The sequence below is a fragment of the Paroedura picta genome, chromosome 4 (assembly GCF_049243985.1).
Source record: "Paroedura picta isolate Pp20150507F chromosome 4, Ppicta_v3.0, whole genome shotgun sequence".
NCBI lineage: Eukaryota > Metazoa > Chordata > Lepidosauria > Squamata > Gekkonidae > Paroedura > Paroedura picta.
The window spans coordinates 112110919-112137056 of record NC_135372.1 but is presented as its reverse complement, the minus strand read 5'-3'; the positions used below and the strand labels follow the sequence as shown (position 1 = coordinate 112137056).

At 44.4% G+C, this 26138-nt stretch overlaps 2 protein-coding genes across 8 annotated transcripts in view; one reads left to right on the top strand and one right to left on the bottom strand.

Moving 5' to 3' along the window:
* Positions 1-23849, top strand: part of LOC143836171 (adenosine receptor A1-like) — an 88584-nt gene extending 64735 nt beyond the window's left edge. For all 5 annotated transcript variants that reach the window (XM_077335112.1, XM_077335110.1, XM_077335113.1 and 2 more), the window contains one exon: positions 22880-23849. In XM_077335112.1, the coding sequence (XP_077191227.1) occupies positions 22880-23519 (640 nt within the window). In that variant the 3' untranslated portion in view covers positions 23520-23849. The remainder of the gene's footprint in view (positions 1-22879) is intronic.
* Positions 23850-24194: 345 nt separating this feature from the next.
* Positions 24195-26138, bottom strand: part of MYBPH (myosin binding protein H) — a 46273-nt gene continuing 44329 nt past the window's right edge. For 2 of the 3 annotated variants that reach the window (XR_013230537.1, XM_077335108.1), the window contains one exon: positions 24198-24955. The gene's annotated coding sequence lies outside the window, so the exon portion shown is untranslated. Of the gene's footprint in view, positions 24956-26138 lie in introns of all 3 variants that reach the window. The other variant, XR_013230536.1, reaches the window with a different exon arrangement.

The following is a 26138-nucleotide window of genomic DNA, read 5'->3' as shown; positions in this document are numbered from 1 at the left end:
CATGAGAAAGGCGGGATTAGAGGAGTCACAAATTGGGATCAAGATTGCAGGGAGAAATATCAACAACCTCAGATATGCAGATGATACCACTCTAATGGCAGAAAGTGAAGAGGAACTAAAGAGCCTGTTGATGTGGGTGAAGGAGGAGAGTGCAAAAGTTGGCTTGAAACTCAACATCAAGAAAACAAAGATCATGGCAGCCGGCCCTCTCAATTCCTGGCAAATAGATGGGGAAGAAATGGAGATAGTGACAGATTTTATTTTCCTCGGCTCCAAGATCACTGCAGATGGGGACTGCAGCAAAGAAATTAAAAGACGCTTGCTTCTAGGGAGGAAAGCTATGGCAAATCTAGACAGCATCCTAAAAAGCAGAGACATCACCCTACCAACAAAAGTGCGTTTAGTCAAGGCTATGGTATTCCCAGTTGCAATGTATGGCTGCGAAAGTTGGACCATAAGGAAGGCCGAGCGTCAAAGAATTGAGGCTTTTGAACTCTGGTGCTGGAGAAGACTCTTGCGAGTCCCTTGGACTGCAAGGCGAACAAACCGGTCAGTCCTAGAGGAGATCAGCCCTGACTGCTCTTTAGAAGGCCAGATCCTGAAGATGAAACTCAAATACTTTGGCCACCTCATGAGAAGGAAGGACTCCCTGGAGAAGAGCCTAATGCTGGGAGTGATCGAGGGCAAAAGAAGAAGGGGACGACAGAGAATGAGGTGGCTGGATGGAGTCACTGAAGCAGTAGGTGCAAACTTAAAAGGACTCCAGGGAATGGTAGAGGACAGGAAGGCCTGGAGGATCATTGTCCATGGGGTCGCGATGGGTCGGACACGACTTCGCACATAACAACAACAACAAATATGCTAATTATGTTCTTAATACCCATTTCCTTCGCTGTTTTGTAGGTCTGTGCAGAAAGACCTCACAAAAGGATCATGGTTTTGGAGGAGTAATTTGAGACTGTTACTGTTGTCAGGATATTGTAAAAACAAACCTTTTTTTAAGCATTATTATCTCAAAACCTTTTCCTCATAGCATTACATGTGATGTGAGCACCTGCTGTCAAGCCCATTGATAACATTCTGAGATATGTCATTATGGTTTTGTGCCTGTATCTTTTTCTGTCGATAATTTAAGAACTTTCTTTTTCCAGACTGGAAACAGGCAACTGTCCTGTCTGAGTTGTTGGGCAGACTTTTATTTTATTTTATCTGTAATTTTGTTTGGTAGAGAAGCTGTAAAGCTTGTCTTTCTTATCAATGATGGGAGGTTATAAGATATTCTTCATGTCATTACTCATCCTTCTTCTTCGTGAATTGCATTGATCATGATAAACTGTGGAGCATTTCCTTCCTATTCCTTGGGTGCCACGTTACCCACAGTTCTATCTTTTGCTTTCACTTTTATGTCTGGTTTATATATTCACTTTAGATTCCAAATCTTTCCCCATTACATGTCATCATGTTCCAGGTACATCTTTATACATATTTCACTGCATTCTGGTCTTTTGTACAGTTCCAAGTCTTTTCTGATCAATAGGAATTCAGCTTAGGAAATGTTCAAAGCTCAAGATGTAGGAACATACACTGGCCAGTTATCTGAACATGTGTGGGAACATTGTCCTGACAGGACTGATCGATGTACTTTGTTGGATATTCATTATAAAGTAGCGGGGAAAGTCATATTGTTGTAGGAATGTGAATCCATTCTTAGCCTTTTACAATATTTCAGGTGCAATGTGCAGCTTCTAGATCTGCGCCCTCTTACCACTTCAAGGACATGATATATCCTTTGCACAATCTAATGCTTTGCAACCAGTAGAATTTACTGCATCTCAATGGAAGCGGTTATGAGAAAGCCAGTGACTTGATTAAATCCACCAAGACACAGCACAGATGGTGTAGCAATGGTATCATCTACGTAACGGTAGCACTTCTGTGCCAGTTCCCTGTGTGAGGAAATACTTCTTTGAGATTTATTGAAGCTGCTATCTAGAAGACTCCTAAAGGGTCAAAATTATTACAGCAGGAGGTAGTGGCCTTCATCTTAATTTGAATCATGGCTAACTGGCCATCCAAGTGAAGCATGAGACAGATCAGCACTGCACATTCCTCATAAGGGATGGGACTGCTCTGGCACATGGAATTTAGGGCTGGGCGGTTTTACCGAACAGATTCTGAATGCAGCCACAATACTTGCACAAGCAAATTCATTGTCACCCAAACTGTTTTCCCCGTAGTAACTAATTATGATTTCTATGGTTTGTGGAATTGATGTGGTACAATAGCTTTCTATTACCTTTGATCTGTGATATGGCATGGCTATGCTACCATCTTAATTCACCCTACATTCATTTCTGTAACCCACTCTTCGCGTTATTTCCTGAATATTTTATTTCCCTAGTTAAACTGAAGGGCAGGCATGATGAAAGCTGCAGCTCTCACCATTGGCACAATCAGGGCACTCAGAACCTGGTGCTACTAGGAATTAATGCTTCCATAGCACTGACATTTTCTTTGATTTTCATAGCTCATGGTGCATAAAAGAGTCTTGAGACAAATAATCAATAGGCCTGCAAATCAGAGAAATCATCTCTCATTAGCGGTTGTTAAATTCTGACTGCACCAAAAACAAGCCAGTGAGAGGGCCAGGTCCCCATCATGAAATCAATGAAAGCCTAATTCATTTCACATTTAGACTGCTTCCATGTGGTAAGGGTTCTTGGTGCAGTTTTCATCACTGAGGCTTCCTCTATGGGAGCTTTCTGTACTGTCTCTGCCATCAGTCCCTTGCAGCCACCATTGTCCCTGCCACATCACGGAAGGGCATTCTGAGGATCAAGAAAAGTAGAATTGCTACAGTGTTATAGCAACTACCATAGCGTTATTGCATTACAGATTTTTTAAAAGCCTTCAAAATGCCCTCTGGTGGGGAAAATCGAATACCCGAGGGGCTTACAGCAAGAAATGTCACCAAATGTGCACAGAATATTTTACCCTCTCAATTCTACAGAGTGACAATATGCTTGGACTGCATTCTTCCCTAAAAGGTAGGTTTAAGTAGATTGAGGGAAAGTGTATTGAGAATGGAGAAGACCTGGAAAGGGGGGAAATTAGAACACAGTGTAATGTGAATGCTCCCACACACACACACAAAAGCACTCCAGTTTGGAAGCAAAAGAGGAGCAAAATCTCCATGCAGAAGTTTCCTTAGAAGAGCCGTGCACCAATTGCATGTGGTCACCCTCCAGGGGAATTGATCTCTTTGATCTGGAGGTCAGTCATAATTCTGGGAGAAGTCCTGGCCCCAGATGGGGGCTGTGCTGGCAACCCCATGCTACTCTGCTACTCAATCTGATTTACGTGTCTGTACGGAACATATATCTTTCTGTATTGCATGATTAATTGCAGTGCATGGTCTTTCCCACCATTAATGACTACATTTTTATCATTTCAAGGTCCAATAAATAAAACAGTTTTAAACTGCAGTGATTTATTGAAGGTAACGGGTTCATTGTTGTGAGTTCTGCTGGATACCTTTCTCTACTGTACACAATTGTATACAGCTGGATATTGTAAAAACAATGAGCACTACTTATGCTCTGTTTATCTATTTGACTGTTTTCCTCAGAAATCTCAAGACAACCCTAAAAATATAGGTAGATGTTCCAGATAATGTACAAAGGATTTCTAAGCAGTTTCCTGTCCAAGCAAAGACTTGCTCAGTTTTAGAAACCAGCCTCCATCAGCATCCTTGGGCCAGATTTTACATAGACCAAACACTGAGATGTCTGTGAGCAATTGATAGCAGTTCTGTGGGTTTTAAAATGACAACCGTGATGACCTTGATTCACGTTGGGAGCATTGCACAGAAAGACTGGGATTTAACCCCTTCTCCTCATGCGGCAGGTATTTGGACCCTATTAGGTCCCCTGGAGCTGCTGTTTGCCACATGGGAGAAATATTAATGTACCAATAATTTCTTCCGTGAACAGTTTTGGATCATTTGCTAGGTTAGATATCAGGTACAAAGCATATCACGTGACCTCAGAGAAGGAAAATCTCATGATATCTGACACAAAGACATCCTGCCCACCTCTTTGAAATGTTTTGTTTGACTAGTAACTTGGTGTGTGTGTGTGGGGGGGGGGTTGTTCAACCTTTCTGAATTGACTTTTTGCATTTCCAGGGCACTCAAAACTATGTACCCCATTCTGGCACTGGGGGAACATGATGCTTCCTCAATATGATCTTGTTCTGTCAAATGTAATTGCATAAGAATTGTAGAATCCTCTTGCATAGGGCTTATGACATAAGCCAGTCTGTGCAACTCAACTACCCTTCCACTCTTTTGATCAGTGCAGTTTTATAAATGTTCCTTATTTTGGACTCATCTGCTTTGCTTTATTTTTTAATTCCTCCCCCAAAAAGCCTTTGCTTGTTGTGCACTATCACTGTGCTGGAGCAAGCATTCAGTGCTAGTTCTTGAAAAGTTTTTCCATTTTATCTGCCCTGGCTCCATATCTGGAGAGAAGATACAGCCCTATCCCTTCAAATCTTGGAGTCTATGTAGGGTTGGTACCTGGATGGGAGACTGGCAAAGAAGATTCTACCGAGGAAGGCAACAGCAAACCACCTCTGCTTCTTACTTGCCTTAAAAGCCCCTGCTGGTGTTGCCATAACTTGGTTTCAACTTCACAGCCCGTACATGCATATCCCCGTGCCCACTTGAAGATTTTTTTTAACTGGGTTTTAAAAAATTCCTCACTGAATGTGCAAAACCAGCACGGTATTTGTCATTCAGTCTAACTGTAAAGAGTAGCCTCTTTTACCCTTTTACTCCATGGCAAGACTGTCATCCTCCGCAAGCCAACACCCCCAACCCCTTCTGTTATCTGGGATGGGCCAACGTGCAGCTGGCAGTGGACCAGGGCTAATGGGGATGCAGCACTATGAAAAAATGCATCCTTGTTTGGATAAGCTCTAAGTCAAAAAAGCATCGATGAGATGGAAAATGAAACGGTCTGTTTTCTAAGCTGACTCCCGTTTTCCTCTCCCAAGTCCGGCAGCATTACAGCACAGAGATAGATGCTGACTTTTATATACACGGATTCCTTTTACCTATCTCCTCTTTGCATTTGATCCTTGTAAAGAGGCTCCATTGGAAGTGACATCTGGGTTGTCAGGCTAAAGCACAATTTTGGCTCTGTAAAGTAGAAACGCTGCTCTTAGATCAGAGCATCAGACAGTGGGAAAGGGATTTGGGGGTTCCAAAGGCCCTTCGGTTTACTCCTTTGTGCCTTGTGTCCCCTTCTCTGGCACGTCTGAAGAGTTCAGGGATTGCCAAAGCAGAGCAGTTCTCTAACAGTCTAAAAGTGGGTTTTGGTGGTGCAAACAAGCACAAGCTGGGGGGACGAGTGAATGCCTGAAAGAACAAATGATGCCCCTGCAAAGAAGCACACCAAGACCCCTGAGCAGATGGGACCAAGTTGCTGCAGAACAGGCAGCTGGAGCAGGAGACTTGAGGAAAGTGAGAGGCCTTCTGGTGGCTTTCAGGGTCCCAGTTCTAACAACGACATTTGCACATTTTCTTCATAATTCTATTTCTGTGCACAAAATCTCATTGCACATAAGCTGGAGCAGCCTTTGTACTTTGCCTTTGGGTTTTCCAGCTCTGAATGGATTATTTCTTTTCCCTGAAGTTCATCATATGACTGTGGCCAAAAAGGTTTCTTTTTCAGAATGGGTTTTTTGCTTACTGTGGATCCTAAGATGGTTTTTTCTGTCTCTTGACTGAGTATTATTATAAGTTATTATGTTCAGTCCATAGCTTAAAAAAAAACTTGTTATGGTTTATTGTTTTATTTTCCAAGCAATCCAGAGACTAAAATAGTCTAAGGCAGTGGTCTGCAACCTTTATTAGGCTGCGGACCGGTGGGGGGGAGGTCTATCCAGCTGCCGGGCATGTGCGGCAGCCCATGCACAAATGTGCATGTGCGCAGGACCGCACGTGCACGCTTGCGCCATGCACGGCCGCAAATGCGCATGCACGCCAATTCCATGCATGCATGGCAGGTCCGTGCATGCACATTTGCACCATGCACAGCCGCAAAAACCATGTGCAGACCTGCCATGCATGCGTGCACGGACAGACCTGCCATGCATGCACGCATGCGCAAAAGTGCTGCACATGCACATTTACATCCACACATGGCACAAACATGCATGTGCTGACCTGCCATGCGTGCGCATTTGCGCTGGTGGCCGCGCTTCCCCCCCCCTCCCTCAAAAAGAAGCTTGCTGGGCCGCAAGCTAATCGGCCGCTTTGGCAGCCGATTTGCTTGCGGCCTGGGAAGTTTCTCACTGTGGGAGGGGCAGGGAGAAGGATCCGCGGCCCGGTGCCGGGGCCTTCGCGGCCCGGCACTGAGCCACGGCCCGCTGGTTGGGGACCACTGGTCTAGGGTAGTCAACCTGTGGTCCTCCAGATGCATTTGATGACAGGGGCTCATGGGAATTGTAGTCCATGAACATCTGGAGGACCACAGGTTGACTACCGCACTCCATTCTCTGTGACTTAATTTTTAAAGAGGCATCAGGTTCCGAATCTGCACAGCAATTTGCTAGTTTCACTGCAAACCCCACGGGTTAGAAAAGATGCACTTACTGCAGGGTACTTGGGCTCAATCCACAGCAAGTTCTCCTGTCGCAGCCGCATTTAAATGAATAGGAATTGTATAAGAGCAGGGATCATGATAGCCCAATCTTGCCAGATCTTGGATGCTATGCAAAACCAGCCTTGGCCAGTATTTGCACAGGAGACCTCCGAGGAATACTAGGCTCATGATGCAGAGCCAGAAAATGGCAAACCACCTTGATAAACCCTACAGGGTTACCATAGGTCAGCTGGGACATGACAGTACTTTCCACCACCACCCCATGTGCCTGGAAGCGTTCTGCTGCACATGGATGTAATGTCTGAAAAAGTCTTATCCAAATTGGTAAAATGTATTCAGATTCCAAGACTTTGCAATCTGCATTTGCAGTCCTTGTGGGGTAGGATGAGGGTAGGAATGGCTGTATGAACAGAATCAATCCTTTAAAAAAAATAAAAATAAAATGTGATTGTGTTAATTGCTTGCAAGCTTCTTTGTCTTCCCAGTAGTAAGGCGCATATCAGAAGCAGAGCCAGAAATAGCAGCCAAGAGAACAGATTCCTTTCCTTGAGCTCTAACAGCCAGGCTCTTTCCTTGCCCCATCCCTTGCGTCTCTCAAAGGAATTTACAGGCTTCCGCCCAACATAGCTTCAAGGATTCCCCTGCTTATTAAATGCCTCTGCCGCTGTGTTTATGGCTGAGCAGCTGGAATCACAGAGATTATGTATCACTCAAAGGTGTCCTGTGAGCTTCTACTTGCTTTCAGGGACAAAGGAAGGACAGGAGGCTGTGAGGAAGGGGCCCTCCTGGGCAGTATCAAACAATCCATGGGAAGAGAAGGAGCACAAGCTGCCTACAACAAAGGGTCCCCTCCACCCTACATCATGTGGAGCATAGCACATATGGCACAGCACAATTTGCATTAGGCTGCTGCTGAGGAAATAAAGTTCATGAGGAGCTTGCTTTTCTCTATTGTAAAGAAATAGGCTTCCTTTGTTTACAGGAACTGCCTTCAGGACAGATAGAGTAAGGATAGCATTCTAGTCTAACCAGCTGTACTCGGATGGACAGTAGAGTTGCTAGCTCTGGGTTGGGAAATACCTGGAGATTTTGGGGAGGAGCCTGGGGAGGGTGGAGTTTGGGGAGCAGAAGGACTTCAGCAGGGCTATGGAGGCTATGGAGATTCCAAATAGGCAATTTCTCCAGGGGAACTTCTCTTACCTGGAGATTAGTTGTGATGATGGGAGATCTTCAGGTCCCATCTGGGCATTGGCAACAGTAACAGACAGAGATGCACAAGGAATGTCCTGCCCTCATGGTTACCATATGGAGATATTGTGTGTGTTAGTTGGAAGGAAGGACGATTTCCTAAGAGTAGCAATCTATACATCAAAGGGACAACGTCAGAGAAGAAGACGTTGCTGCTTTTTTATATATATCCTGCTTTTCACTACAGGGAGTCTCAAAGTGGCTTACAATCACCTTCCCTTCCTCTCCCCTCCAAAGGCAGGGTAGGTAAGGTAGGTAGGGCTGAGAGATCTCTAACAGAACTGCTATGTAAGAACAGCCCTAAGAGGCCCAAGGTCATCCAGCTGTCTGCATGTGGAGGAGCAGAGAATCAAAGCTGGTTCTCAATATTAGAGAATGCTGATGTTAACCACTACACCAAAATGACACTACATCAACCTCTACATCAAGAGAAGTAGAAAGGAAGGGATGCACAGATCCTGACTCATCTATCACTCTGGCTCCCTATACCTTCCTCTGAAGTCTGAGGCTAAGAGACAGCTCAGAGCCCTTCACTTATAACCCATTACATGTAGCATATATCACATTAATGGAGGACTTTTCCTAAGCTTCAGACTACTTGAGCCCCTGCTTTATCAGGGCAGGCAATAGAGAGCACAACAGATACCCAGTATCCCACTGCAGACGTTCCCAGAAAGATTTATTATACATTCCAAGACCATCAGAGACAGCAGGTTTGTGATGCCCACAACACCCTTGGAATTCCGGGAACTAGTGAGAAGTGGATGCTAAAGATTTTTAACTAAGTTTCAATAGCTCACCAAACTACAACTCCCAGATCTGTTTTTCCCCTGATAGTTAAAAAGTATGATAAACTGATAACTGTGTAGTATAAATTTTTCACTGGATTTTCCTGGATGTCTAAACAGTGTCAAACTTAATGCACCCGTGGCATTAATGAAGATGGACAATGTAAGCAGCAAGCACATTTGCCTGATTGATCTGAGCTTAAATATTCCAGTCTAATTTAAATTGTTGTCTTTATTTCCAAAGTGCTCTGGTTTCAAACACTTGCCTGATATTTGGCAGTCCTCTGCTTGAGTCTGTGCCGTATGCCTAGGAGGCTCTTCAGATATGAATCAAAGATATGAACAGCAGAAGGAACAGAAACCCTAAATAGTGCCAGATCAAAGAGCTTTTGTCAAGAGATTTCCAGATGCAACAAAGTCTCCCATTTTGCCTTTGGAATTAGAAAATAAGTGGGTTGCATTGCAGATCTGCCCCACTTTGTTTATGTTAAATGGGCTTAGTATTCTTCACAGATACTGAAATTGTTATGATTAGAATTCCCATGCTAGGTCACTTTAATGATGCATCTAATGTTTGCTGTCTGTAGCTACGCAGCTCCCTTGGGGAGTTTCATGCACAGGGCAAGGAACTAACAATCATTCCACACAGTAAATCCACAGCATCTGGTAGTTTATTGGTAGGGGAAATCCCATCAGGTCTAATGGCAACAATAGATCCACCTTCCATGAAGAGGTACTATTTTAGGTTTCACAGGGAAACATTTTAGTGTGGAGAAAAGCCTGTGTGTTCTAAAGGCCACAGTTGTTGGGTATATTCAGTTACACTGTGAAAAGTAAGTTGAAGTATGCTTGTTCGGCTTCCTTTTATATCTCATAATAAGTACAGCAATGATCTCAGGGCAAGAGAGGAGGTGATCACCCCAGCTTTGAAGCAGGTTGTCAAGAGCCCACTTCTAAAGGAGTCTCCCTTCAACCTAGGAGCAGTTTGGGACCGGACGCAGGCTAATAAACTGAATTAATTCTGACAAGATGGAAGTACTACTGGTGAGCAGGCAGTCTGAGTGGAGATTTAAAGTGTCACCCATTCGAGATGGAGTTGCACTCCCCTTGAAGAGACAGGTCCATAGTATGTAGGTGCTCTTGGTTCCAGGCCTACTGCAGGATTAACATCAAATGGGAACCTTCTTAAAAGTGCAAAACAATTTAAATTCATGATATGGGCCCAAGTTTTATAACAATAGTGTATAGTACGAATGTCTTTGCCAAGGATGTAGGTGATCTTGGGACATAATTACTGCGATCCAGAAGGGATGGGGTAGAGTAGACTGCCTATCTGCTTGCATGAACCTTAAATGATGTCAGACCACTGGCCTATCATGGTCAGCTTTGTCTGCTCTGACTGGCAGCAGCTCTCCAGGTCAAGGTCGTTCAGAGCCTTCTACCTGCTAAACAAATGTCCTGACACTGACTCAAGGCCCCTTTCCTGCCATTCCCTGGTTCCATACATTTATCTAGCAACTCTTAGCTCTCTTTGAGTGCCTAGCTTTTATGCCTTATGAGGTTAACCATAATAAAAAATTCATTGATGAAGTGCCCTTGCTTACTTTGAAGGAGAAGAATTTCATACATTCAGTCTGCCCATGAAGTTCATGATTTTATAAATTTTGTACTGTACTTCCACGGGCATTTGTTCTTGACAGCTAAAAAGCCCAACTGGGCAAGCTTTTCACAGCTGATTTTATTCATCTTCATTACGCTTTTACTCCTCTTTATAGCACTGAATTTTATTTGTATAATAATGTGTCAGGTTTTACTGCTTGTTTGCCGCAAGCCCTGTTGAAGAAGGGTTATAAATACTTGAATAACTAATCATGTTCTTCTTAAGGAAGATGATCTTCGCCTAAGTTACTCGAGCTGCAAGTGTCATCTCAACCCAGTTTTTACCAGATAACTCCACTAATATATTACAGAAGGTGTGTACAAATGAGATGGTCTACTAGAAGAGCATCAATCTCATAGAAGCAGAGCTAGAGAGGACTGCTGTAAAGTAATAGCCAGGAGATGGAACTGGGATTGCAGATGTTCCTTTTTTTGCTTCATCCAGGAACTTGGTTAATGTCATTTGGGAAGCTATTGTTGCTCCTGCACCTCAAAAGGAACACAAGACATATGATGTGGGTTTAATAAGCTTTATTGACAGAACTGAAACATTTAAAATTATTCCATACTGAAAGAAAAAATCATGTATTTTCATGTTTTACAGGCCCCTGTATTCAGTGGCCATTTTGTACCAATGTCCACAAGTGTCCCTACTGTTCATTCTAGTTACTCTTCTGGGAAGTTGTGCTTGTCATGACCTCTGATCCAGAAGCCCTGTAATCATGTTCTCCACATGATCCAGAACAGAGACTTTTCACTGCAGTTACACTCTGGGGCTAAATCTGTGTGAGCCAGTTTGGCCTTAACCCTTACATCAGCCACACCTCCCAGTCCCTTATCCAAATAAATGCACAGACAAGACAGTCTTTTTGGAAAATGTCAAAATTTTCGGACTAGGCATTTATAGAATTTAAGAGAAACAGATGCTGCACTCATGGAGTATTTCTCCCTTCATAAAAATTGGTGTGTGGTTGTTCAGTTCCACAATGAGAGGTGTTGCAACCATGGCCAGAGATGTTCCATTCACATAATTCCCAACATCTCATGTGGCTCTGCTCTAACTGCTAAGGAAATAACAATGCAAGAATATCCGGGAGAGAGAGAGAGAAAGAGAGAGAGAGAGAGAGAGCATCACTGGGGAATTTATACTTCCTAATGGCCTGGCATCAGCAGGGAAGAAACTCATTGCACGAATGCAGTCAGGTGACACAGCTGGCTGCAACTTCAAAGACACTTGGAGATGTAATCCCTGTGAAGAGACAGCATGCTCCTTAGCCAAAGTGCAGTGCAAACAAGTGTCTGATCTTGAGCAGCTCCATGGCAACAGCTCCACTGAGATTTGCAGGAACAAATTCTCTCTTTCTCACTTCCGAGGGTGAAATTACGTTTATGTTCTTGATACCTGGGCAAAATACTCAACTTTTACTCTTCTAGTTTTATCCTTTTCAGGCAATCTCCCAACTGGAATGTTCACTCTATTCAAGTTGGTGACCCCAAAGCTTAGAGTAAAGCGGAACTGCTCTTACCGGTAACTGTTGTTCATCTAGTTGTCTCTGTACAGACGTACATAGGACTGAGAACATATGCAGACCAGCCACTGAAATTTTTTTTTAGCTAGCCGAGTAACAGAGTCAGAGGGGCCCCTCCCAATTGGAGCCATTCGGGCTGTTTTCACACCTTACAGTCGTGTGCTCCAGGGAGGAGCCCCTCTCCCCCAGTTCTTCTTGGCCATCTCTATGATCTTTTCCACACCAGGAATCTGGCCTGACACAGTGCTCATCTGGTTGTAGGACTAATTTCTGCTTCCGGGCAATGTTAGCACCGGTCTGAGGTGATCCCAGGCCTGTTGCAATACAGGCCCTCATTTGCCCCACAGCAAGGGAACATGGATCCACATTCCCTTGCATATAGACCATCTAGTCTATAGGGCCACCCTTGCTCAATGCAGAATCAGCTTAAAGCATCCATTGGATCATTTGGAATGGACCTTGTGTCATTCATAGTTCTTTCAAAACTCTCTCAGCCCCACCTACCTCACAAGGTGCCTGTTGTCGGGAGTGGAAGGAAAAGGTGGGATTGTGAAAAGTGGGATATAAAAACCTTTCCTTATTCCTCCTCATCGTCCTCCTCAGCTCAAAATCTTGCCATCCCATGATTTCTATATTCCAGCTGCCTTGTGCACGAGAGTTGAGTGACTGTAGTAGGTCTCTGTGACAGTCTTCTGAGCTTGTGAATGGATAATAGTTTGGTGTTAGAGGTGGTAAAATAATTCTGAAATGCCTCATTTCTTTTGTCTCACTATCATGCGTAGGATTTTGCATATAGATTCAGTTTGTTTATACCCCTTTCTCCCCAATGGGGACCCCAAAGAGCTTACATCATTATCAGTTAGGCTGAAGGCAGGTAGGTTAGGCTGAAAGTGTGCATCTCGTCCAAGGTTACCCAGCCACCCTCCCTAGAATAGTAGAGATCAGAACCCGAGTGTCTCAGGTCCTACCCGGACACTGTAACTGCTTTACCAGGGGTAGTCAACCTGTGGTCCTCCAGATGTTCATGGACTACAATTCCCATGAGCTCCTGCCAGCATTTGCTGGCAGGGGCTCATGTGATTTGTAGTCCATGAACATCTGGAGGACCACAGGTTGACTACTCCTGCCCTAAACCACAGTGGTTCTGAGAAGATGTTAAATGTCCTTCATTTTGCAACAAAGGAAAAGGTATTTTTCCACCCTCCCTGTGTCTGGTAGCATGACAAAAACCTGTAAAAGCCATTTACCAAGACAAAAGTGGAAAAAGCAGATACACAGAACCTTTCAGCTTTGAAAACAAAAGGCTCATCTGCTGTCAGTCTCATGCACACTTTCTGTGAGGGCTTTAGAGAAGATTGAAAAATCAACTGATTAATTTGGCTGCTTGGGGAAAAGACATATCAAGAGTTGTAAGCCACATCATTGTTGACATTTTTTGCCAATATCTCTTTAATGAACAACCTAGCAAACAATCTAGAGCCTCAATATATCTTTCCCTTACAGTTTACTCTTAGCATCTCTGTCTAATCAGGAGGAAATTCCATTTTGTCCCAAAGAGAATTTATATGCAAATTAGAGTACACACAAAAGACCTGTTTTTGCAATAGCAAAGCTTGTTTGAGGTGAAATAAAACCTCAATTAAACAACAGGTGGCGTTTTGCTAATCAAAATTGTGTTTTTGCACTGGAGGTGCCAAAAACTAAAATGGAGTTGTCAAAACTAAATTTCAAAAACTAGCTATGTGATTATGCTTCCTCTTCCATTAAACATTGTGGGAGAAAGGGCTTTCTTAGAGATAGAATACTGGAATCATAGAGTTGGAAGGGGCTTCTGGGGGCATCTAGTCCACCCCCCTACAGAATGCAGGAAATTTGCAACTACTTGCTCACTAACAGTGACCACAATTCGATGTCGGGATGATGCCCTTCCAAAAGCCAGAATCCCTGGCCAGTCTGGTCTAGAAGAAATTCACCTTCTGACCCCTAAGTGGCTATTAGCATTTCCCTGGGCATGCAAGAAAGGGCCACAAAAGTCAATCACTGACAATCTCTTCTGCCCACCCATTTACAACGTTCTGCCGAAGTTTACAGAATCAGCCTTTCTGTCAGATGGCTATCTATAGCCTCTGCTTAAAAACTTCCAAAGAAGGGGAGCCCACCACCTCCTGAAGCAGCCTGCTCAATTGAGGAACTGCTCTAACTGTCAGGAACTTCTTCCAGATGTTAAGCTGAAAATTCTTTTGAATTAATTTCATCCCATTGGTTGTGGTCCAACCCTCTGGGGCAATAGAAAACAATTCTACTCCATCCTCTGTGACAGCCCTTCAAGTACTTGAAGATGGCTATCCTGTCACCATTTAGTCATCTTCTCTCCAGGTTAAACAGACCAAGCTCCCTCAACCTTTCCTCAGACGTCTGGTGTTTGCTGCTGTGATTCTAATATGGCAGATCCTATCCAGATTAAACCTAAAGGACTGCACAGCAGCAACTGCTGTGTTCAGACACTTGAATACAAACTCCTAAACTGTATCTAATTTGTGCACCATTTTTAGTCACTTAAGGGGATTAGAGGTTTCTGGACAATGCACATCAAAGGAAAATGGAGCTCTGGTTTACTGTGCACTGGGATATTCACTGCTTGTGGCCTGACACTTAAAAAAAGAAAAGAAAATTCCTTTGGCCAGCCCTTTCTTTGCATGCATTACAGTTGATTAGTTTTCTGTAAAACACTGGCCTTGGTCTAAAGGAAGGATTTTGGTGGAGTTTTTTCCCCCCTTTTGCTGATTGCTTTGCTCTGCCAGAGTTCTCATCTTTGAAAACCCTTGGCTGTTTCCCTAAGAAATCACCCTTGCCTCAGCAAGGCAGACCAGAGTTCCCTTTACATAAACGGGGTCCCTTTGTCGCCCTATTATTGATGCATTAGATTTGCCAGAGCCCTGCATTTTGGGGATTCAGTTTGCTCAGAAAATGATATAACATCATAATGCAAATTTAATTTTGAGGCATCACTCATGCTTTGGACTGGATTGGAGGAAGGGTATACCTCTGCCGTCTCCGGTAACTTCCATGTCTTTAGGCTTGGTAAAACAGAAGCCCAGCAGCTCCTCAAAGCCTAGCAACACTTATTTCAGCATGCGTTTTGTGAGGAAGGTGTGAAGAGCTCACCTCCAGGATTTGTGCCTGGTGTGAAACATGTTCGGGAAAGTGACTGGGGAATGTCTTATGGAATGGAGCAGGGGCAGTCAAACTGCAGCCCTCCAGATGTCCGTGGACTACCATTCCGAGGAGCCCCTGCCAGCATTCGCTGGCAGGGGCTCCTGGGAATGGTAGTCCACGGACATCTGGAGGGCCACAGTTTGACTACCCCTGGAATGGAGGAACTGAAAAATCTTGGTGTGGAGTTTGGAAGGAATTGGCAGTGATGTGTTTATATTTCCTCCCCACAGTGCGTAGCTTGCCTTACTTCCACAGAGACTCATATCTGAATGGTGTACAAGTGTTGTCTCTGCTACAGTTCCTCCTCTACCTCATCCTTTTTTTCTTCTTTCCTGTAAACTTGGCTATGAATGTTCATGTAACATGCTGGAATAAACTCAGCCTCTCAGATGGCTGTTTGGGACCAGCCATTTAGTCCCCTGGCACCTTTTCATGGTGTACATGCTCTCTCCTATGGCACCCTGTGGTTTGCAGAGCAAAGACCAGTCTGTGGGGAACTGGTGGGTGGATGATGCTCCTGCTGAGTAGGGGATTGGACTGAAGAAGAAGAAGATGAGTTGGTTCTTATATGCCGCTTTTCTCTACCCGAAGGAGTCTCATAGCGGCATACATTCACCTTCCCTTTCCTCTCCTCACAACAGGCATCCTGTGAGATAAGTGAGGACCCTGATATTACTGCTCAGTCAGAACAGCTTTATCAGTGCTATGAAGAGCCCAAGAGCCCAGCTGGTTGTATATGGGGGAGCACGAAATCAAACTCAGCTCACCAGATTAGAAGTCCGCATTCCCAACTTGGTCCCATTCATCTCTTGAGTCCAGCAGAGCTTTGCTCAAGGTTTGCACACTTCAGATACTTTGAAATGGAAGTTACCTGCCCATACACAGGTAGAGGATGAGCAGCAAATTAGCATACAGCATAATAAAGATATTTAACAGATTCAAGCACCAAACTGGAATAACAAGCTCAGTTTATATGGTTTGGGTTTAATTCTGAGGGGAAACATAGTAAAGGAAATAAATATATAAAAATTGGAGACTGAGGGGCAGATGTGCCCTTCTTAGCTGTTGAATGCTGAAAGTAATTAACTGAGAATCTGCTATCATGCTCCTTCCATCTCTTCTTAAGCACAGTCAACAGTGTAGCATCCTGTTCTTTGAGGTGGTCTGATTGGCTGTGTGGCAGACATCCTCTTTCCCCAGACCAGAGAAATACGTTCTACCATTCCAACTTTCATTATATTCTATTACATTACAATTTACTATTCCAATCTACTATTCCAAATAAGAAATGAAATAAAGAACATACAGCCACTTTTTAGGATTGGTGAAAATACAGATGTAAGAATTGAATGAGATTAGCAGACATGGTGAGATAAGAAACCAATATCCCTGTTTAGTCCTGCAGATTCCGATTATTAAAATAATAACTTTGCAACTAAGCAATTTCCCTTTCTAATCTGTTTCTGAAGTTTCTTTGCAATGAAACAGCTACTTTGAGGTTACCCACTGTATGTCCTGGAAGGCTGAAGTGTTCTCCTACAGAGGTTTCTCAGTCTTGTGATTTTTGATGTCAAATTTATGTCCATTTATCTTTTGGCATAGGGTTTGACCAGTTTGTCTTATGCAGAAAACTGAAGGGCACTGTTGGCATTTAACGGCATGCACCGTATTAGATGATGAGCAGGTGAATGAGCCTAAGATGGCATATTTCATGTTGTTCACATTGCCTGGGTGCATGTGGCAGCAAAACAGACATCTGGGTTTATTGCACCCAGTGTCTGTGTTCAAATTAGATGTTGTGCATGAGGAGTTGTTTAAGACTGGGGGCTCTCTGTGGGCAAGAAAAGGTTTGCCCCTCCCCCCGGTACTTGTGAAAGAGAAATGTCATTATTGGTTGTAATTTGCCAATGATGCGTTGAGCTGTTTCAAGCTGAGAGCTGCATGTGACCACTGGTGGTGTTCTGCTGAGGTCTCTTTCGGGCCTATCTTGTTACAGGCTTTTTTCTAGGTATCACTCTGGCTTCTTCCACTACCACCCTTGATTTTTCCAGAGTAATCTCCCTTAGATGCAGAGCAGCAGGATAGGAAAGACCAGTTTTCCCACTCCAGTTCTGCAAATGCTCTAAAATGCAGTTTATCAGAATATCTGAAGCTTCAGAGCAATGTAAACATCATGGCCAACCCCTTCCCCCCTCCAAGGCATTTGTTCTCCTAGAAGTGGACCATCTTCTGAGGCAAGAGGCAGTTGCTGAGCTACTGAATGACTTCACTGATGATGAAGATGTTTGTTTCAAAACAAGCTGCCTGCTGTCAAGTGTGTCTGTTCTGGCAGGAAAGGGGTCCTTTAGGTTCACTTGGATTGTACTGGGGGAAATCCTGTTTAAAATGAATAATATTTAAAAATTGGGTGTGCATGAGGGTATACACATGTCCATGCTCTGAGACTGTACAAAACCTGGATGGTAAACAAGAAACAACTGACCACTTGCTAAAGAGCAGCACCTTGTACTGATGTATAAGCCAGTAGTCTTACTACAAATGTCCTTGAGTAGAGTAACCTCTGCAGGTATTTGAGGGGAACCAGCAGCCATTTGTAAATGTTTTTTTTTTTTAATGAATGCAATATATGCATAAATACCTGTAATGCCATAAACTATTTTACTTATCGAGTACATATGCATTCAGAGTACGTGGGCGGGGGTGTTCATGGATATTGTTCTGTCCGTAGACCTGATGAAGACTGAGTTTGAGGTCTGAGGCAGGGTCATAATCTTGAGTACATGACTGACTGGCCATTGTGTGGTTAGATCTCATCTGCTGGCAGGGCCGGATTTACATGAAAAGAGGCCCTAGGCTATTCCACTTATGTGGCCCTTTCACCTCCCCTTTTTAAGTTTGTAAATTAGAATCATAGAATCATAGAATCATAGAATTGGAAGGGGCCATACAGGCCATCTAGTCCAACCCCCTGCTCAACGCAGGACTAGCCCTAAGCATCCTAAAGCATCCAAGAAAAGTGTGTATCCAACCTTTGCTTCCAGTGAGGGGGAGCTCACCACCTCCTTAAGCAGCCTATTCCACTGCTGAACTACTCTGACTGTGAAAAACTTTTTCCTGATATCTAGCCTATATCGTTGTACTTGAAGTTTAAACCCATTACTGCGTGTCCTCTCCTCTGCAGCCAGCAGAAACAGCATCCTGCCCTCCTCCAAGTGACAACCTTTTAAATACTTAAAGAGGGCTATCATGTCCCCTCTCAACCTCCTTTTCTCCAGGCTGAACATTCCCAAGTCCCTCAACCTATCTTCATAGGGCTTGGTCCCTTGGCCCCAGATCATCTTCGTCGCTCTCCTCTGTACCCTTTCAATTTTATCGATGTCCTTCTTGAAGTGAGGCCTCCAGAACTGCACACAGTACTTCAGGTGTGGTCTGACCAGTGCCGTATACAATGGGACTATGACATCTTGTGATTTTGATGTGATGCCCCTGTTGATACAGCCCCAAATGGCATTTGCCTTTTTTACCGCTGCATCACACTGCCTGCTCATGTTTAGTTTACAGTCCACAAGTACCCCAAGGTCTCGTTCACACACAGTGCTACCTAGAAGTGTATCCCCCATCCAGTAGGCATGCTTTTCATTTTTCTGACCCAGATGCAGAACTCTACACTTATCTTTATTAAATTGCATCTTGTTCTCATTTGCCCATTACATGAAATTACATGAAAGATAATAAAGTACATCATTACAGTGATATATATCAACTAGAATTAAAGCCCATTTATAAAAATGGGCATGTTATGGGCCGGGGAAAAGGGTGAGTGGGCCCCCAAAGTGACGGGCGGGGTCGGTGTATGAAGGGCGTGGCAGTGTGGGCGGCGGTGAAAGAGGACGGCAGGCACATGGAGGCGGCGGCCCTGGCTTTTTACGGGCAGGGCCGTTGGCAGGGAAGGTCGGGTGGCGGCGGTAAGTCGGGTGCATCCGATGGTGGGCGGGTAGGCTGTGGCTGCTCCCGCGGCCACGGTGGCGTCATCAGTGGTGGCGGAAGAGCAGGGCCGCCGCGTGGAGGAGGCGGCCATACTGGGTAGTAGGCAGGTCCCTCCCCGGGCAAGGGCCCTTGGCTGGTGGAGGGAAAGCAGCAGGGCTGCCGCGCCTTTGACACGGCGGCCCTGCTTCTTTCCCGGGGCGCAACCCTGTGGCATGACCCCCCTCCTCGGCAGCCACCCCCCTCCCTGGCCAAAGTCCCTAGGTGGGCGGCGGGAAAGGAGCAGGGCCGCCACATCGAAGACGCGGTGGCCCTGCTCCTTTCCTGGCAGCGAGGACTCATCATTGGCAGAGCGCAGAGGCGAGGATGGCTGACTGTGAGGATGGCCGACTCGGCGGAGGATGGGCCAAATAGCTGTGCGTAGCTCCCCATTGGCCACTTGGCCCTGGAGTGCTACTCGGAGGAGCGAATCAGAATCATTCACTCCTCCGAGTTTTTATCACAGACAGCACCCGCCCCCTCTCCTCCCCTTTAGCCCTTAGCCTTTTATTTATACTGCTCCGCTGGAGAGGTGTAAAGATATGTTAAATGAAACATGTTCGGATTGGTACTAACCTTTATAAAAAATGTGGAATATAGGCCCCTCTTGATCTTGAAGCCTAGTTAGCCTATAGGAAAATCCGGCCCTGTCTGCTCGCTCAGTCTGTTTAAAGTGAAACTGACTAATCAAGCAGGCTGGTGGGGAGATCTTTTTGTTCCCTCTTTGTATATAAGTTGGAGTGTGGTGAGGTTTCTCCAGTTCAGTTTTTGCCTCTTGTTCCATCTAGCTGGGGTCACACTAAAGAGCTGAAATGAACTCCCAGTGCCCTGGTCTCTGAACCCACAGATCTAATTTCTCTTTGAATAAAGAAATACATTAAAATAAAGAAATAAAGAAACAATAAAGAAATCCTTTAAAAGCCTGTGTTAAGTGATTACCATAGGGGGTGGGGTAGGAGATGTTTAACTAAGGGCATTGTTCTACACATCCTGGAAGCTTCCAAATAACATTTTGAGAGCTTCTTGGGTTTGCATAGAAGGTCCACATTTTCTTTGCATTTCCTGTTCTGTAGGATCTATAGATGACATTTGTTAGTTTGTTCATGCTGCTACTACTAATACTAATAATTGCAGTATTGGATAGCACTTTATTTAAGTGCTCAAAGCTGTTCTCAAATCCCAACACTAGATTTATCACCTCTGTAGTACAGATATCAACTGAAATGAATCAGAGAAATCCAAAAGCTGGGGTTTGCCATAGTCCAATGGTCTTAAAACCCTGGGTCAGGCCCACCTGCTGGGTCACAAATAGGGCTGCCAGCCTCCATGTGAGTTTCAAAGGGAATATGGGTCATATTGTAGTAAGCATCCAAAGTCTAAACACATTGTGAAAAGGTTTGTAAAAGAAGTAATGCAGACCTTATTTAAAATAGTGTCTGAATTTACAGAACATACTAGAAGGTATGTACTATTTCACAGTACTGTACATCAATATTATTCTACTACTATACATACAAAGACATATTTCCATATACATCAGTTGATGATGGATTCACAAATCCTTTTTTGGCTGGAACATTAAAGTACTCCTAAGCCAAGATGTAGTCTTATATCTTTCAGGATATTTTAATATGCTAGCCAAAAAGGGAGTTGCTCCAATTGAGATTTCAGAAATATGAATGAAGGACTTTGAGAAATCTTGCTAAAGAAGTCCAAGAGGATAAAATGAGTTGTATAAATCAGAACAATCATATTTTCCAAGCTTTCTATTGCCTCTTATCTTCAAGCAATTTATATGATTTACAGTTCTCTGACCTTAATTGTTTACAACATATGGTTGTACATCTCAGGGCATCACAATACAGACTGGGACTTGTGATGTAATAATTGCGGTATTTCATAGCACTTTCTAAAAGCACTTTGACACAAATGTCAGAAAATAATTTTTTCTCTTAAAATACACAGGATGAAAGATTATATGTTTATAGTTCTGTTTTTAATTTAATTTACATATTCAAGTATAATCAAGTGATGTTTTCCAGTGTACTCATTAGATTAGATTGATTTTAAATTAAATATTTAAAAATAAACATGTCTGATCTTTGACTGGAATAGCACGTTTTCACTTGACACCTGGAATAAGGTAACTTGTGTCTTCTCTTCAGTTAGAGGGCTATTAACCAATAGAGACTGGGGGCCATTCTGCACCTGATAAATGTAGCAAAATACTCACCTTATGCAGATGCCATATTTTTGGCATACAAGCTTTCGTGTGCATGCATTTGTCTCTGAAGAAGTGTGCATATCCTTATCCATGGTTCCTCTATATATTTGTGAAACAGCCTGGGGGGTGGAATGTGTCTGGCTGTCCAAGTTGGAATAGGGCCAATCAGGGTGCAGCCAGCTGATCGGCCCTGCCCTTGCAGCTCCTGCCCTCCGTCCCTGGACTCTAGCCTCTTTGCTCTCAGACGCGCCTCAGTGCCTGGAGCCAGCTACAGGTAAGGAGAGAGGGCCCTGGGCAAAGGGGCATGGTGGAGGGCCTGCTAACAAGGGCCTCACAGCCTGCTAAGCAAGGCATGCTCACAAGGGCCTCTTGGCCTGCTAGGCTGGGTCTGCTAACAAGGGCCTCCCAGCCGACTAAGCAGGGCCTGCTAACAACGGCCTCCCGGCCTGCTGACTGCCTGCTAAGGAGCTCTGTCCTGGGCCTGCTAATGAGCTGACCAGCCCCTGCCCGCCCCACTTGATCCGGCTGCAAGCTGCGGCCCAAAGCCACTTTAAGCTGCCTGGCCAGGGGCCAGGGGAAGGGAACCTTTCAAGGCCCTTTCTTAGGAATGGGCTTTGAAGCTAGTCTTGAATAAGATTCATATCTTGAATAAAATGTTGTTGGTCTTAAAGGTACTATTGGATACAAACTTTGTTCAGTATAGCCCTGTTATTCAGTGTTTTGCTTTGGAATAGGCAAAAAAACCCTTTCATTTCCATGTCTGTGGGACACTTCACTTGCAGGAGGGTTTTACACTCTATGACAATGTTATTTTGACTCCTTGGTTCTCTAGAAGATAAACATTTGCCTGCAGATCCTAGGCACAGACACAGAGGAACATAGAGATTGCTGTCACATGGGACAAAAAATGTAGCCTTGTGATTCTCACTGTTTGTCCCACCTGCCAACATTGTTATTGAGGAACAGGGAAATAAGCTGACTGTATTCTAGCCCATGTAACTTTCATATTGACATTATATACCAGTTTAAGCACTGAGTGTGAAAAATGCAATTGTCCTCTTGCCAATTTCTTTCTAGCCTAGCAATGATTAAGTTAGAAAGGGAGTCCCCTAATTTTCTCTTCAACTTCTGTATTAGTAATAGGCCAAATACAAGCTAGGGTCCTATATGTAGTGTTTTGGACATTCTGTGCCCGCTCTTCTCCCCTGTAGTTCTTCATATTTTCTTTTATTTTGTACCTTGTTATTCTGCTGTATTTGTTTGCATGCACTGGTTTCTATCTTGTTGCCTGTCCCCTTTTCAGACTTGCACGATGAGTCAGTTTTCCATCAACTTTTGTGAACGCTAATACCCAGTTATCTTTGAAAATATAATCTTTATTTTAACCTCTAAGAAAATTTCATTATTTTGGGGCCTGGTGGTTTCTCTGTGTATCTTTTGTGTGGCTGTAAGAATTGACTACAGATGCTACCTTCCTGCTTTCATAAGATCATAACGTGTGTTTTTCTTCAACTTCCACAGCTACAAGAGTGTTGTGACTCCCCGACGTGCTGGAGTGGCTATTGCTTGCTGCTGGCTGGTCTCCTTCCTCGTGGGGCTGACCCCGATGTTCGGCTGGAACAATTTCAACGAAATGCAGCGAAAGGTTAAGGAAGTGAATTCCAGCCAGACAGAGTTCACAGTCAGTTGCCAGTTTGAGAATGTTATCAGCATGGAATACATGGTCTACTTCAATTTCTTTGTCTGGGTGTTACCGCCATTGCTCCTCATGTTTCTCATCTACCTGGAGGTCTTCAAGATCATCCGTAGGCAGCTTAACAAAAAGGTTGCCTGCAGCACAACAGACCCCGAGAAATATTATGGGAAGGAGCTGAAAATCGCCAAGTCCCTTGCTTTGGTTCTCTTCCTGTTCGCAGTCAGCTGGCTGCCCCTGCACATGCGCAACTGCATCAGCTTTTTCTGCACCACCTGCAAGACCCCCAGCGCCCTTACCTATATAGCTATATTTCTTACCCATGGGAACTCGGCCATGAACCCCATTGTTTACGCTTTCAGGATTAAAAAATTCAGGACCACATTCCTGCACATTTGGAACCAGTATTTTTGCTGCAAATTGGACAAAAACATGAACAATATTGACAACACTGACATTGCCATCTAGGAAACCAGCCAGGGTCGGGCTGGCCCGGAGCCTTCAAGTCAATCGGAGAGATCTATAAAGCATCCCTTTCATTGTCCAAATGGCCAGATTGGCCTTATCACCATTGTACACAACACCTGCTCTTGGACAGGGCAGAAGAGGCCCTGTGCCAGTCAAGGGCATTATTTATTACTAGCACTACTCCTGGTATCATTTGGTATTTTAGGAACTGTTCTTGCTCTGTCTCTCTTCTTCATTTTTAAAGTGACACATATTTATGCATTTAAAGGAGAATTATACCAACAGAAAGCTGTGACATCATCTTTCATTCCAATAAAGAGGAAATCTAGATCTCTGTGGTTTTATTGGTGGGGATTTCCTTTTCTGCTCAGAAGTAGGTAGTTTATTTTATACTGTGGGATGGTAGGTGAGTTTCCTCCAGGCCAGGCTGGATTCTGGAGATTTCTGGTGTGGGGGATCACTGGGGCATGAAATTGGAGTCACTGTGGGTGGGCAGTTAGTTGTTAGTTCCTGCATTGTGCAGAGGGTTGGACTAGATGACCCTGGAGGTCCCTTCCAACTCTATGATTCTATGACCCATTGCCAACTCAGTAGAATACAGATGTTTTTCATTATACATAAAAACAGCAGCACTGCAAGAAAAAAGATACATCACATTTTTAATGAAACATCAGCAGGAGAAGGGTGTGGGATTGATTTAGTCTACAATCAATAGCAGAAGCAATTAAACAGCTTTGGCACCTTTAAACTGCATCTAAAGCAAAACCAGCCACTGACCCGCTAATATCCTTATCTGGACATGCCAATGAGCAGTCTGTTATTTGAAAATCCGAGTAATGAGTTTGCCTTTCCAGAAATGGAGGACAATCTTTCTCAAATATTGAATGTGCGAGTGAGTAGTGCAGTGTGCTTCCTATAGCATATTCCTCAGGGTCAAAGAGGCTAAGGAATACCATAGTAGTGCCATACTTTGGTGAACTGTACATCAAATTTGCATTTTGAGAAACAGGAAGCCCTGCCTCAGCAAAATTAGACAGCCCCACTAGATTTCTACCTCGGTGTACAAGACTATATGCTATTCAGCCCATGTAGAAGAGTCAGAAAGTAAGGTGAGAATAAAACAAGTGCTAGTTACACAGCTAATGATAGCTAACTTTAGAATGGGGGGGGGGGCAATGCTTTTACAGTATGTAGGGGCCAGTGAGATTTTCCAGGAACCAGAAAAAGCCTGCATGCCGACCGCTAAAATAACCCAATTGCTGGTCACCAGGCCCAGATCTGTAGATGGAAGTGACAAGTGGGAAGCTGAATGTTCGCCTCCTATTGTACATTTTTGTCAGAATCTTCTTCCATAGCATTGGAAGTTGTTCTTCCTTTCAGTTGGATCACATCTTTGTAGTTCGTTGCAAATAAGTGGAGAATCCAAACAGATTTTCCTGTTTTGAAAACAAGCACATGTGGCAATAATTATATAACGCTAGTGGATAATTAATCATTTGCTGAACTTAATGTGTCCATAATCCTCTGCCCAAGGCAGCCACTTTACTTAATGGTAGAACCAGCATTCAGTTTGTTATAACTGTAATGTTCACTCACCCAAACATCCAAGACAGTTATTAAATGTTGTGGAATCGCAAATACTTCCATTGGTGAAGCTGGTGACATATTTGCATGTTCATTTTTATGGATTTAACTTCACCTTGTGATTTTCACTTAATATTTTCCACATGATTTTCTTTTTACTTAGAAGGCCTGAAATTTATCTCCAAAACATGATCAATTTCAGATCTCACTATATGTAAGATGGAAACATAAGACTTGTCTTGAGTGAGCCCAAACATTCTCTGCTCTGACTGGCAGCTGCTCCCCAGGGCCTCAGTAAGAGGTATTTCACATCACCTATACTGTCGAATCCTTTTTAACTGGAGATGCTGAGGACTGAAACTGGAACCATCTGCATACAAAGCAGATGCTCTACTACTGGCCTATGACCCTTCCTCTGTAGACCAGAAGGTGTTAATCTCACCAAGCCACTTCAACAATGACACATTGACCCATTATGCATGGGCCAGAACGCCTGTGCTGGTGGCGTCAGGGCATCGGCGAAAATCCCCGATTACGCATGACGCCGATGCCACCAGTGTGGACGTGGTTTTGGCCCAGGTCCATGGAAGTCCCGTGTTACGAGAATGCGGGATCTTCCATGGTCCCTGGGATACCGTGGGTGCCGGCAGAGGCTGGCGTTGGTCAGCACCGTGCATAAACGACAGTGCTGGGCCTTTTGGCCCCACCCCGCCCCAACCTACAGTGTCTCTGCAGGGACACTGCATGCCCCTGTGAGCTCCGTGGAGCCGCAGAGCTGGCCGGGGCATCCCCCTGCCCCCGCGATGGTGGGAGGGCGGCATGCTGCTCTCCACCTGCGTGCGGTGGAGGCCCAGCCCCTCCCCATTCTCCCCGGCTGCTGCCACCACTGGGCAGCCCTGGCACAAAGCGTGTGTGTGTGCGCCTCGCCAGGGCATCTGCATACGCTGGGAGAGCCCCACCCCCAGGTGTACACGGGAAACAGTGGGGCATTCCACCCTGCCACAACAGTATGGTGGCCGCCCAGCGTAGCAACCG